This window comes from Amblyomma mixtum, chromosome 3, assembly GCF_055824585.1.
Source record: "Amblyomma mixtum isolate Tamu chromosome 3, ASM5582458v1, whole genome shotgun sequence".
In the NCBI taxonomy this organism is placed as follows: Eukaryota; Metazoa; Arthropoda; class Arachnida; order Ixodida; family Ixodidae; genus Amblyomma; species Amblyomma mixtum.
In genome coordinates this window covers 168,903,076-168,915,754 of record NC_143014.1, presented here as the reverse complement: position 1 = coordinate 168,915,754, position 12,679 = coordinate 168,903,076, and the positions used below count along the sequence as shown (strand labels likewise).

At 45.0% G+C, this 12,679-nt stretch overlaps 1 protein-coding gene across 1 annotated transcript in view; it reads left to right on the top strand.

Annotated features, from left to right (window-relative positions):
• The first annotated feature begins 37 nt into the window (after nt 1-37).
• LOC149352658 (uncharacterized) overlaps nt 38-12,679 on the top strand; it is a 32,394-nt gene continuing 19,752 nt past the window's right edge. The window contains exons 1-4 of the mRNA XM_089581872.1: nt 38-321; nt 3,396-3,522; nt 5,072-5,180; nt 12,070-12,195. Of these exons, the coding sequence (XP_089437998.1) occupies nt 123-321; nt 3,396-3,522; nt 5,072-5,180; nt 12,070-12,195 (561 nt within the window). The 5' untranslated portion in view covers nt 38-122. The remainder of the gene's footprint in view (nt 322-3,395; nt 3,523-5,071; nt 5,181-12,069; nt 12,196-12,679) is intronic.

The window sequence follows — 12,679 nt, the reverse complement described above, 5'->3', positions numbered from 1 at the left end:
CTACATCGACTGCATTAGCCGCATTGACATCGCGTCCTTTGCAAAGATGGCGAAGGCGCCGTCGTTTCGTGTTCGATAGCGGACACCGTTTCTGTTATAGTTTCTCTGTAACTGCTTACACCATGGATAATTATCCCGCAGACTACGTTAGCGTGGTGCAAACCATGGAAATTGACCATACGGGTTACGTTAGCCTGGCGCCTCCTGCGATGGAAATTGGGGCTAAATATTCTTCTCTGGAAGAACTGAGGGCGGCATTGAGATTGTACGAGGAGACGCACTTTACGCAATTTTGGAGAAGCTCTTCACGCACAATCCTCGGTAGGTCGATCACATCTTCAAAATTGGATTGAATTTGATCACTCTATCAATGTAATAGTGTTGATGATGACGTTGCACTTTGCCATGCTCCCACTTCAGGGTACCTTAGCCGCGTACTGTACAGCATTAAATCGAAAGATGACGGTGGTTTACAAATCGGTGGAAGAATATTTTCGCAGTGTATTGTTTATTGACGGTTGAACGAATGTGTAACTGACATAAGGTATTTGCGCATTCGTTCAGGTTAGCAGTGAAGAAATAGAAGGAATGATTTTCGCGTGCCCCGACTGTTGACATGCCTTGCCTATTACCGCGCTTTAGAGCGTCTTATGTATTTGCAGCAGCCCCTAAATGTTTCGAAGTTTAGGCTAATTTACGAACATTTACAGCCGCAGGGTCATTTCGTCTGTTGCGGGTAGCACGTTGTCTACAACCCAGATTAAAGAAACGGCAGGGCCACGTCTTTAGAACTGGGTCCAATAATGCCAAGGTGGGAAGGAAAGAGAATACCATTGGTATTAGAATTACGGCAGTGACGTACTGCGCGTAGTGGTAATAAATTTCTGAAGTAAGCAACGTTCGATTCACTGTGATTAATTCTTTACAGTAAATTTGGCCTTGTCTTTCTGCAATGAATAGGCACACGAAAAGGTCAGTGGTAAAATTTAAATGAGCAGGACATTTAAACTGACTACCCCAGGGGGAAGATTTGGTGTTTGCTTGCTTGAATGTCTCAAGGTGAATCTTTCCCCATAAGTGTTGTGGTGCAGGTGATGAACAGGTTTATTGGAAGTTGTTGAGTTATTTTCTTTGCTGTTTTGGTTGTTGGTCTGAACGAGCTATACATTTGTTGCACTCTTAGTAAAGTGAAAATGTTTTCTGAAATGCAGTTTGTATGATGGTGAAAAATTGCTTGCGGTCATATAACCCGTTTTCTTCATGCTCGTACTGGCCAGTGAACTCCATTTTTATAAATGAGTATTGCAGATTGTCAGTTCAGTTGCTGTGGTCCATGTTAACCGAGCAGATGTCTCACTGAGTGTAAAATAGTGCTATAACACCAGTTGCTACACTAAGAAGTAGATTGATAGATGTTTATATACATCTATCAATCTACTTCTTAGTGTAGCAACTGGCATTGCTGCACTCCCCCCCCCCCCTTCTGCGTCCCCTGCACAAAACGGGAGAGACCATGTGAATTGACAGAACTGCGTGCCAGTGCCTTCTCACTGTGCAGCTCCTGTTGTCAAGATATGCATAGGGTGCCTGACTAAATACGTTAGCCTGTCTGCGCACACACTTCTGCCAGGCACGCCTTTATACGCAGAAAAATCGCAGTCATTGCCATTCGTGTGGTCTTTCTACTTTTGCGCACGACTGTACTTTTCTTGTGGTGAATGGTAAAACAGCTCGAACGCACAAGCACATGCTTTTTTTCAAGAGTGCACAGTGTGTATTTTGTTGTAGTTTGTGCAGACTTTGCACTGCACACAGTTCGCATTTTATTTTCATGTCACTTTGTGTCACCATTATTAATGTTTGTGTTTTTTGTCCTAGTTTTAACTACACGTCTACAGCTGTGGAACTTAGTGGGTTTATGCGTCCATCTTTTCCAATGACCTTAGCCATTTTATAGGCATGCAGTGAGTTTTTCAGTACACATAGATCATTTCCTTGCCTTTTCATTGCATTTTCTACCAAGCGATAACTTGGTGTAGTCTTGCAGCTTGCAAACAAGCCGTGCAGCATCAAGAGAATGTACTAGGATGTCAGGAATGTACAGCAGCGATGGAAAGAAGCGCAAACAGAGCAGAGCCTGAGCACTCCGCTGTTCGCATTTCTTTTCATCACGTTTTTACTTTGGTGGTAGCAAAAAGACACTACAGTCGTCCGTGATGCATTCTAGGACGATCCTGTCTTTTTTTTTTACCACCCAGGTAAAAGCGCAATCAAAAGAAATTCGAACAGCGGAGTGCATAGGAGCCGTGTTGTTCATGTTTCTTTCCATCACGATAGTACCATGCAGAATGCAAAGCCGTGCAGTTGCAAGGTCAAGGCTGTCTGTTCAATGGTGACAAAGTGTTTTGCTATTTAAGGCATGGCTTGTTGCCCTCTGAATCTTGGAACTAGTCATTTTGGCTCATTGGTTGCGGCACTTGGCTACTGAGCTGGAGGACGGATGTTGAAGAACCCCGTCATCAGCGGATGTTGAAGAACTCCAGGTGGTCTAAATTAATCTGGAGCACTCCGCTATAGCATTTCTCATAGCCCATGTGTATCGCTTCAGGACATTAAACGCCATAATTTACAACCTACAATTTTTACTCATACGTTGAGTAACTGAGTGGATTCCAACAGAAGGCAAGTGTAGCAGGGGGCGGCAGAAAGTTAGGCGGGCGGATGAGATTAAGAAGTTTGCAGGGATACGGTGATTACAGCTGGCAAAAGACAGGGTTAATTGGAGAGACATGGGAGAGGCCTTTGCCTTGCAGTGGGCATAGTCAGGCTGATGATGATGAGCGACACCCTTCGGAAGTAATTTTCTTTTTGGTTAGCTTATCGGCATAACTATGTTTGTGATGTTCTGCAAACCAAACCTGTATCTCAAAAATAAACGTTTATAAAATGTTCTCATTTGAACCATTCAAGCAGGAACTCTTACTGAAATTAATTGCTGTACACTGCACACCTTTTAAGGTAATAAACTTTTAAGGTAATTAACTGAAGTAGAATCTGTTATCATATGCTACTAGGTTGGAGTGTAAGCCACCTCATCAGCTTTCACTGATGCAACTGAGTAAGATGAATTTCTGCTGCAGTTTTGAGAAAGTCTAGAACCACTACTAGCCTTGACCGATTCAGTATTCATATGCGTTTTCTAGTAGAGTTACTGTGCTGAGACATTAAAATTGAAACTATATAAAGGTGCTCACAATGACATCATAAACATAATGCATGCCAGCAACTGTTTATTGGGTTGGCTCACAGTACGGTGATCTTACGTTCAATGTGGCCTTTACTTTTTTTTTGCGCAAAGCTTCAAGCTGTTCCTTTGCCTTGGCCTCATGGTGCAGGTGCCCGGAGGAAAGGCTTGAAAAGGCCTATTAAAGAGGAACTCGTCTACTCTGAGATAATCTTCAGTTGTGCAAATGGCGGCCGGAAGTACACATCCAAGTCCACAGGAGCACGACCTAACCAAAGGTCAGTCAGAAAATGGAATATACATGTCTTTTATGAGCTCAGAGAATGAGAAAACATGCAGTTGCATACGTTCCCAGATGGACCCAGAGTAGGTGCCTGGTGCTGTGTACAGTGCAGCTTTTGATTTTTACAAAGGTTTTGTGGTGTTTTGACAGCCTAGTATTACATGAGTTTTAAGGCGAGACTTGAGCAAGTTGGCATGTCTTAAAATTAGAAATAACATATAGGAAGTTACCCGCCGCGGTGGCTCAGTGGTTACGGCGCTCGGCTGCTGACCCGAAAGACGCGGGTTCGATCCCGGCCGCGGCGGCCGAATTTCGATGAAGGCGAAATTCTAGAGGCCCGTGTGCTGTGCGATGTCAGTGCACATTAAAGAACCCCAAGTGGTCGAAATTTCCGGAGCCCTTCACTACGGCGTCCCTAATAGCCTGAGTTGCTTCGGGACGTTAAACTCCAATAAACCAAACCATATAGGAAGTCTACTTTACTTCTCGTTCTGTATGTTGCACTTATTTATAGTTCTAGTATTAGCTGCTGCTCTTGTGCTTTGTTTGGGCTAATTGCTTAAAGTATATACTTGGAACTAGTTTGTGCTAGGCATTGACTTTTTTCATAATTGGACAGTTTTTAACGTTCATATGTCTGCATATATCTGATGGTTATATGTGCTGTGTTACCAGGAAAATGACGGAATAAGCAACAAAATAAAGTGTCATGTTCCAGGCCATTCAGGCAGCCCTGAAACTTGATCACAAGAAACACCCTGGGTACTGTGGGGAGCTTTTTGAAAGTTGTTATCCAAAAAGAATTTTTCATGAACATATGGTGGAAGGAAGGGAATTAACATAATATATTTAGCCTTTGCTGTTTTGGTCGTCTTGAATTCTCTCCTCCATTTTCTCTTGCCTTGCACCCATGGGAGATTCATCTCAACTACTGAGACTGCGGCTAGTTGCCACTGTCTCCTGGTTCCTGCCACTGTCTATTGATGGCAGTGGCCGCATAGATTAGTGTGGGTACTGAATGCCGCACTGGCTGTACTAATATTACTGCTATTACTGTGGCTTTATTGTTATGTCATGGTGGCATCGAGGAATTGTAAGAAATTAAGGAGGCCTTACTTTCCGGCTCCATTTGTCAGTGCTGCAAGCAGAAGAGTAGATTAGGCAAGTTGGTTCATCTTTAGCATGAAGAAGTGCTGCGTGAACAAGAAATAAGGACAAAAATAGGAACGTAAAATGACAATGGTGGCTGCTGCTGCAAGCTGCGCTGGGCTGTCTAACAGGGGGTAAAGGGTGTGTTCTGAGCTCCTTTAAGTTGTTTAGCTGGTGACTTAGAGAAATGGGTTTACCTCTTTGTGTGTAGTCTGTTTGCACCTGTGGTGTGCATTTGTTCTTGTGACATAGTTTGAAGTGCTCACCAAACATCTAAAACAGATGCTTGGGCGAGTTGGTAATCCATAAACACAAAGACGAGCAGTGCTCGTCTTTGTGTTCTTCCTACGCCCCTGTCTTTTTCGCGCTGTCTACAATCACCAAACATACTGCAGGACATTCAAGATTGGGTGCACAGCAAGGATAAAGGTGGTGGCTTCTGCAGATGGCAACTTCTTGGAAGTGAAGCTCTTGGATGATGTGCATAACCATCCCATTAGTGAGGCAAGTACTGTTTTTATTCAAGAAAATTGTGTCCTAAAAGAGCATTAAAGGAAAACGTTAAGCCAAGCTAGACTGGTAGACTGCTCTTTGCGAACTCTGTCTTTTGTGCATGAAGTGGTGATTTGGTAGCTGAGCCAGTTACCGATGAAGGCTGTGAAAATCTAGGTTAAGATCCTTAAGAGAATTTTTTTTCTTGCAGGAAAATATGATAAAAGTTTCAAGTTAAATATTTATGTTTAAGTGCATTTTTCATGCTCCATGACCCTTTTATTCTTGCCACAAAAAAGGTGCATGTAATAAGGGAGTAATTACTCATTGACGTCCACCCGAGCGCAGCCATACGGCCACAAAGGAAAGCTATACAGCTTTCACAATAACTTCGTAGCTAAAGAAAAATTCGTCCTGGTCCGGGGTTCGAACCCGGGACCACCGCCACACCGGAGCAGTCGCTCTACCAATTGAGCTAACCGGGACGGCAAGCTTATGGTAGGGCGAGAGCGAATTGATCTATAACTCGAAGTGGGAACAGTGTTGACCAAATATTTTAGGGGAATCCCCCAAGGTGGAGTAGATTTGTAATAAGGGAGTAATTACTCATTGACGTCCACCCGAGCGCAGCCATACGGCCACAAAGGAAAGCTATACAGCTTTCACAATAACTTCGTAGTTAAAGAAAAATTCGTCCTGGTCCGGGGTTCGAACCCGGGACCACCGCCACACCGGAGCAGTCGCTCTACCAATTGAGCTAACCGGGACGGCAAGCTTATGGTAGGGCGAGAGCGAATTGATCTATAACTCGAAGTGGGAACAGTGTTGACCAAATATTTTAGGGGAATCCCCCAAGGTGGAGTAGATTTGTAATAAGGGAGTAATTACTCATTGACGTCCACCCGAGCGCAGCCATACGGCCACAAAGGAAAGCTATACAGCTTTCACAATAACTTCGTAGTTAAAGAAAAATTCGTCCTGGTCCGGGGTTCGAACCCGGGACCACCGCCACACCGGAGCAGTCGCTCTACCAATTGAGCTAACCGGGACGGCAAGCTTATGGTAGGGCGAGAGCGAATTGATCTATAACTCGAAGTGGGAACAGTGTTGACCAAATATTTTAGGGGAATCCCCCAAGGTGGAGTAGATTTGTAATAAGGGAGTAATTACTCATTGACGTCCACCCGAGCGCAGCCATACGGCCACAAAGGAAAGCTATACAGCTTTCACAATAACTTCGTAGTTAAAGAAAAATTCGTCCTGGTCCGGGGTTCGAACCCGGGACCACCGCCACACCGGAGCAGTCGCTCTACCAATTGAGCTAACCGGGACGGCAAGCTTATGGTAGGGCGAGAGCGAATTGATCTATAACTCGAAGTGGGAACAGTGTTGACCAAATATTTTAGGGGAATCCCCCAAGGTGGAGTAGATTTGTAATAAGGGAGTAATTACTCATTGACGTCCACCCGAGCGCAGCCATACGGCCACAAAGGAAAGCTATACAGCTTTCACAATAACTTCGTAGTTAAAGAAAAATTCGTCCTGGTCCGGGGTTCGAACCCGGGACCACCGCCACACCGGAGCAGTCGCTCTACCAATTGAGCTAACCGGGACGGCAAGCTTATGGTAGGGCGAGAGCGAATTGATCTATAACTCGAAGTGGGAACAGTGTTGACCAAATATTTTAGGGGAATCCCCCAAGGTGGAGTAGATTTGTAATAAGGGAGTAATTACTCATTGACGTCCACCCGAGCGCAGCCATACGGCCACAAAGGAAAGCTATACAGCTTTCACAATAACTTCGTAGTTAAAGAAAAATTCGTCCTGGTCCGGGGTTCGAACCCGGGACCACCGCCACACCGGAGCAGTCGCTCTACCAATTGAGCTAACCAGGACGGCAAGCTTATGGTAGGGCGAGAGCGAATTGATCTATAACTCGAAGTGGGAACAGTGTTGACCAAAGCTTGCCGTCCCGGTTAGCTCAATTGGTAGAGCGACTGCTCCGGTGTGGCGGTGGTCCCGGGTTCGAACCCCGGACCAGGACGAATTTTTCTTTAACTACGAAGTTATTGTGAAAGCTGTATAGCTTTCCTTTGTGGCCGTATGGCTGCGCTCGGGTGGACGTCAATGAGTAATTACTCCCTTATTACAAATCTACTCCACCTTGGGGGATTCCCCTAAAATATTTGGTCAACACTGTTCCCACTTCGAGTTATAGATCAATTCGCTCTCGCCCTACCATAAGCTTGCCGTCCCGGTTAGCTCAATTGGTAGAGCGACTGCTCCGGTGTGGCGGTGGTCCCGGGTTCGAACCCCGGACCAGGACGAATTTTTCTTTAACTACGAAGTTATTGTGAAAGCTGTATAGCTTTCCTTTGTGGCCGTATGGCTGCGCTCGGGTGGACGTCAATGAGTAATTACTCCCTTATTACAAATCTACTCCGCCTTGGGGGATTCCCTAAAATATTTGGTCAACACTGTTCCCACTTCGAGTTATAGATCAATTCGCTCTCGCCCTACCATAAGCTTGCCGTCCCGGTTAGCTCAATTGCTAGAGCGACTGCTCCGGTGTGGCGGTGGTCCCGGGTTCGAACCCCGGACCAGGACGAATTTTTCTTTAACTACGAAGTTATTGTGAAAGCTGTATAGCTTTCCTTTGTGGCCGTATGGCTGCGCTCGGGTGGACGTCAATGAGTAATTACTCCCTTATTACAAATCTACTCCACCTTGGGGGATTCCCCTAAAATATTTGGTCAACACTGTTCCCACTTCGAGTTATAGATCAATTCGCTCTCGCCCTACCATAAGCTTGCCGTCCCGGTTAGCTCAATTGGTAGAGCGACTGCTCCGGTGTGGCGGTGGTCCCGGGTTCGAACCCCGGACCAGGACGAATTTTTCTTTAACTACGAAGTTATTGTGAAAGCTGTATAGCTTTCCTTTGTGGCCGTATGGCTGCGCTCGGGTGGACGTCAATGAGTAATTACTCCCTTATTACAAATCTACTCCACCTTGGGGGATTCCCCTAAAATATTTGGTCAACACTGTTCCCACTTCGAGTTATAGATCAATTCGCTCTCGCCCTACCATAAGCTTGCCGTCCCGGTTAGCTCAATTGGTAGAGCGACTGCTCCGGTGTGGCGGTGGTCCCGGGTTCGAACCCCGGACCAGGACGAATTTTTCTTTAACTACGAAGTTATTGTGAAAGCTGTATAGCTTTCCTTTGTGGCCGTATGGCTGCGCTCGGGTGGACGTCAATGAGTAATTACTCCCTTATTACAAATCTACTCCACCTTGGGGGATTCCCCTAAAATATTTGGTCAACACTGTTCCCACTTCGAGTTATAGATCAATTCGCTCTCGCCCTACCATAAGCTTGCCGTCCCGGTTAGCTCAATTGGTAGAGCGACTGCTCCGGTGTGGCGGTGGTCCCGGGTTCGAACCCCGGACCAGGACGAATTTTTCTTTAACTACGAAGTTATTGTGAAAGCTGTATAGCTTTCCTTTGTGGCCGTATGGCTGCGCTCGGGTGGACGTCAATGAGTAATTACTCCCTTATTACAAATCTACTCCACCTTGGGGGATTCCCCTAAAATATTTGGTCAACACTGTTCCCACTTCGAGTTATAGATCAATTCGCTCTCGCCCTACCATAAGCTTGCCGTCCCGGTTAGCTCAATTGGTAGAGCGACTGCTCCGGTGTGGCGGTGGTCCCGGGTTCGAACCCCGGACCAGGACGAATTTTTCTTTAACTACGAAGTTATTGTGAAAGCTGTATAGCTTTCCTTTGTGGCCGTATGGCTGCGCTCGGGTGGACGTCAATGAGTAATTACTCCCTTATTACAGATCTACTCCACCTTGGGGGATTCCCCTAAAATATTTGGTCAAAAAAGGTGCATATTACAGCAGTCACGACTTTTTCCCTCTCTCTCGTTGATGATGTTGCTCTCCTTCGATGTTGATGTGGAGCGGTAGAGGGCGGGTCTCGTGAGTGACCCGGGGGACGTACTTCGCGACTGGTGAGTTTAGACAGGTGTGCAGGTCTTCGGATGGTGAGGCACTTGGAAGGCTTTCTTCAAGAAATTATTTATTACAAATGTATACACAAACTTATTTACATATGCCGAATGATTTCGGCCTCTCCACTTTAACTAAAAATAAAACCTCAAAACTTCCACGACTCCGGACCACCGCTGGCCACCACACGGCCAACCCGTCCGGCCGCCGCTCAACTAACTCGCGTCTCCAACTCTACGCTCTCGGCCCCGGGACCACCGCCGGCCGCACACGACCGATCTGTCCGGCTGCCCCACACACAACCTCGGCGCTCTCCTTCGCGCGCACCCATCTCGTCACATTCCCGCCAAAAACTCCATCCTCAGCCAGTAGACAATCCTCCCGCCAAAACTTACTTTTTAGCCAATAGATGACTTTCCCGCCATCGTTTAGAAGTAAGAGGTCACAAGGAAAAAGACAAGTAAACAATATAAAACACACGCTTCGCTGTAAGCCGCCGTGGCTAACTAGAAGCTATTACAACAAGAAGAAACAAACACAATTTTAAACACACGCTCCACTGTTAGCCGCTCTGGCCAGCTAGCAGGAACGAAAACAAGCACAGCGCCAGTCCATCCCAGCCGTCCTGTCGTCGTCTTGGGTTTCGAACCGACTTCCGAGAAGAAACCATTCCCCACTCGCTGGGGCTGAGAAGCACGACACTTGCACGCGGTGCCGTTTTCGCCCCTTCCCTTTTTTTGTCGCCGCATTCCCCTGCTCCCCTTCGGGGGCACTCCTCACACTTTACCACGACGCACGCTAGTTGCGTCATGACAACAGCTATAGCTGCCATTTCTTTGTCCAGGAGGAGAGTGAAAATTCTGCAAGATTTTTAAAGTAACAACTGCATGAGGGACTTTCTCTGGAGTTAATGCCATTGCTGTTGTTGTAGTGTGTTGTAACCAAGAACTTCTGCATTTACCTGGGCCCTGGAAAGAATGTGGAGGATGAAAAATATGTGAGATTTTTTGAGTAACAACTGCATGAGGGAATTTCTCTGGGGTTAATGACATTGCTGTTGTTGTAGTGTGTCGTAACCAAAAACTTCTGCATTGACTTGGGCCCTGTAGAGAATGTTGCCCAGATTGGCTAGGCTCATGTGATAAATACCGAGATATTTTTACCATTCGGTACGGTGCAACATAAACGGCAAAGATTTCGCTGGAATATCTTACTTAAGTGTCATTTCTTAGCCATATGGCACTGTTAGCAGCAAATATAAAGCCAGGCACTCTTCAGCAGTTCAACCTTTATACTAAAGCTCTGTCACACTTGTGCCCTCTAAGACTAGCATACTCAATGCTCATTAAAAACCTAAGGTTTTGGGCCACGTACACTGAAAGACCACAGAGCTGCTCGTGACCACTACTTTTGCACTTCTTGGCAAAGTCATTGCTGGGAAGCATTGTTAGTTGATCCCTGTGCCTAATAACCTTTGTTAGTAGCATACTTTACACTATCATTGTCCTCCCTCCAAAATGCCATGACATTGCATTTTTTGTGGCAGGTCACAAATAATTATGGCTTGGGCATCTCCTAAGCCACAGTTCAAGGGCAGCCACTCATGTAGCATCGGTTGCTGGACAACAGCCATTTAGGATTGGTGGAGCGAGACTCCAGGTCATTTCTTGCGATTGGAAGAGGAGTTTTTCAGGGCCCCTTTACGGGGAGACGTGGGTCTTGAAATTAGCATTTATATTATTAAAGCTATTATAATGAAATTAGGTACGTATATATGTTTCTTTACCTGTTTTCAAATATAAATTAGTTTCAGTATATCACAGTTCCCATATTATGAGAAAATAACTGAGGTCTGATCAGTTATATTAATTACTGGTCGTTGAGGCACTTTCTGCATTTTTTGGTTTCGATTGAAATTAGGCTGTAGCCAAAGCCCTGCCATGTGAACCTATGCTAATTATATTGTTTAAGCACATCGTGTACAAATGTTAAATTTTGTCTAAGCACTATAATGATGAAGTATGGTTAAGTGACATTATAATTCACAAAATTTTAAGTATCTGACCCAGCCAAACAAAAACATCATAGCTCCACAGTTTAGTTCTTTCTGAAGTAAACAGTATAAGATTAACTGAAATTGCACCATAAAAACTTCCGTAAGGATAGTCATGTTGGCAAAAAACACGAAGCTGACAAAATCGCATTTGAAGTGCGTGTGCCAGCCATGTGGAGGTCATTGTAGAGGCCTCAAAAAACAGCGAAATGCGGACGTTCCAAAAATATTTGGTAGTAGTGAGGAACGTAGTGAGGAAGGGGCCCAGCTTTCAAACAATACCAAGATGGCAGCCGTCAGGGACACGGCCATGGGAAGCGACAGGCATGAAGTCCTGCCGCATTTGGCTCCAAAATTGCCATTTCCGGGCTGCATATGTGCAAAATATATAGATAATTTAGTAGTTGGAGGTCGAATTTAGACCTTGAAACTTTTTAGGCAGAAACTTTTTAAAGTGTTTTGATGCCTAATATGCCATTTTTGCGAAATCGAAATCGTCGCATTTTTTTTATCATTGCAGGACCTGTGTCTCCCCTTCAGATTAGCAGAGAAGTATGACCAAACTAAGCACAGTAATTTCTTTAAACATCACCAATTAATATTAGGCTTCACAAACAGCCTAAATCTAACCAAAAGAAAAAGAGAGAGAATAATGACATGTAAGCTTGTTTTGTCCTTAGGTATAGTTTGTGTCACACCATTGTTTTTATTACAGAGCATCTTACTGTAAACCTTATGTTGCTTGTTGTACCAGTTGGTCATGCCTGGCGAGTAGTGCAGCAATAAGGAGCTGCAAATAGGAGACGGACTAAGCTAAATGCTGAATTTTTACAGGCCTGCTTCCGGCAGCTGCCAAAGCAGCGGCGGCTGGCAGCTGATGACCTGCTTGAAGCTAAGAAGCTACTTGCCTTTGAGTCGGATGAAGAAGCAATTCAGAACTTCATTGTCAGCACGGGCAAGGTGCTTTTTGGCTTTTTGTTTCCATTTTTCTTCCTTGTTTAATTTTTTATGAGCCCTGCTTGTCGGACGTGTCACTGTGTACTGCTGGCACACAACACCTTTGGCTGGACTCTCTGTGAACGCAGCAAGCAGAAGTGAATTTACTAGATTTGAATCACACTTTTTCTGAATCGGCTTCAGTGAAAGTTCCAGTACAATGAAGAATCGTGTTATTGTCATTAGTAATCCACATGAGGTTACAAAATTGGGTGCTGCAGTCCAGAAACCTTCACGTATTGTTTTGCTTTGATGAACTTTAATGAATCCAAAAATAATTTTTCTGTTTGTTTAACAACAAACCAATAAAGTTGTTACCTGTTTGTTGTCTGCAGAAAGTAAACATTGGCTATATCTGTTTGCCTCTTTGCGTAAGCCTCATTTTTAGTATTATATGCACTGAATGCCCTACACCATGTGCCAATTCTTGTGCACTGAATTCTATGCA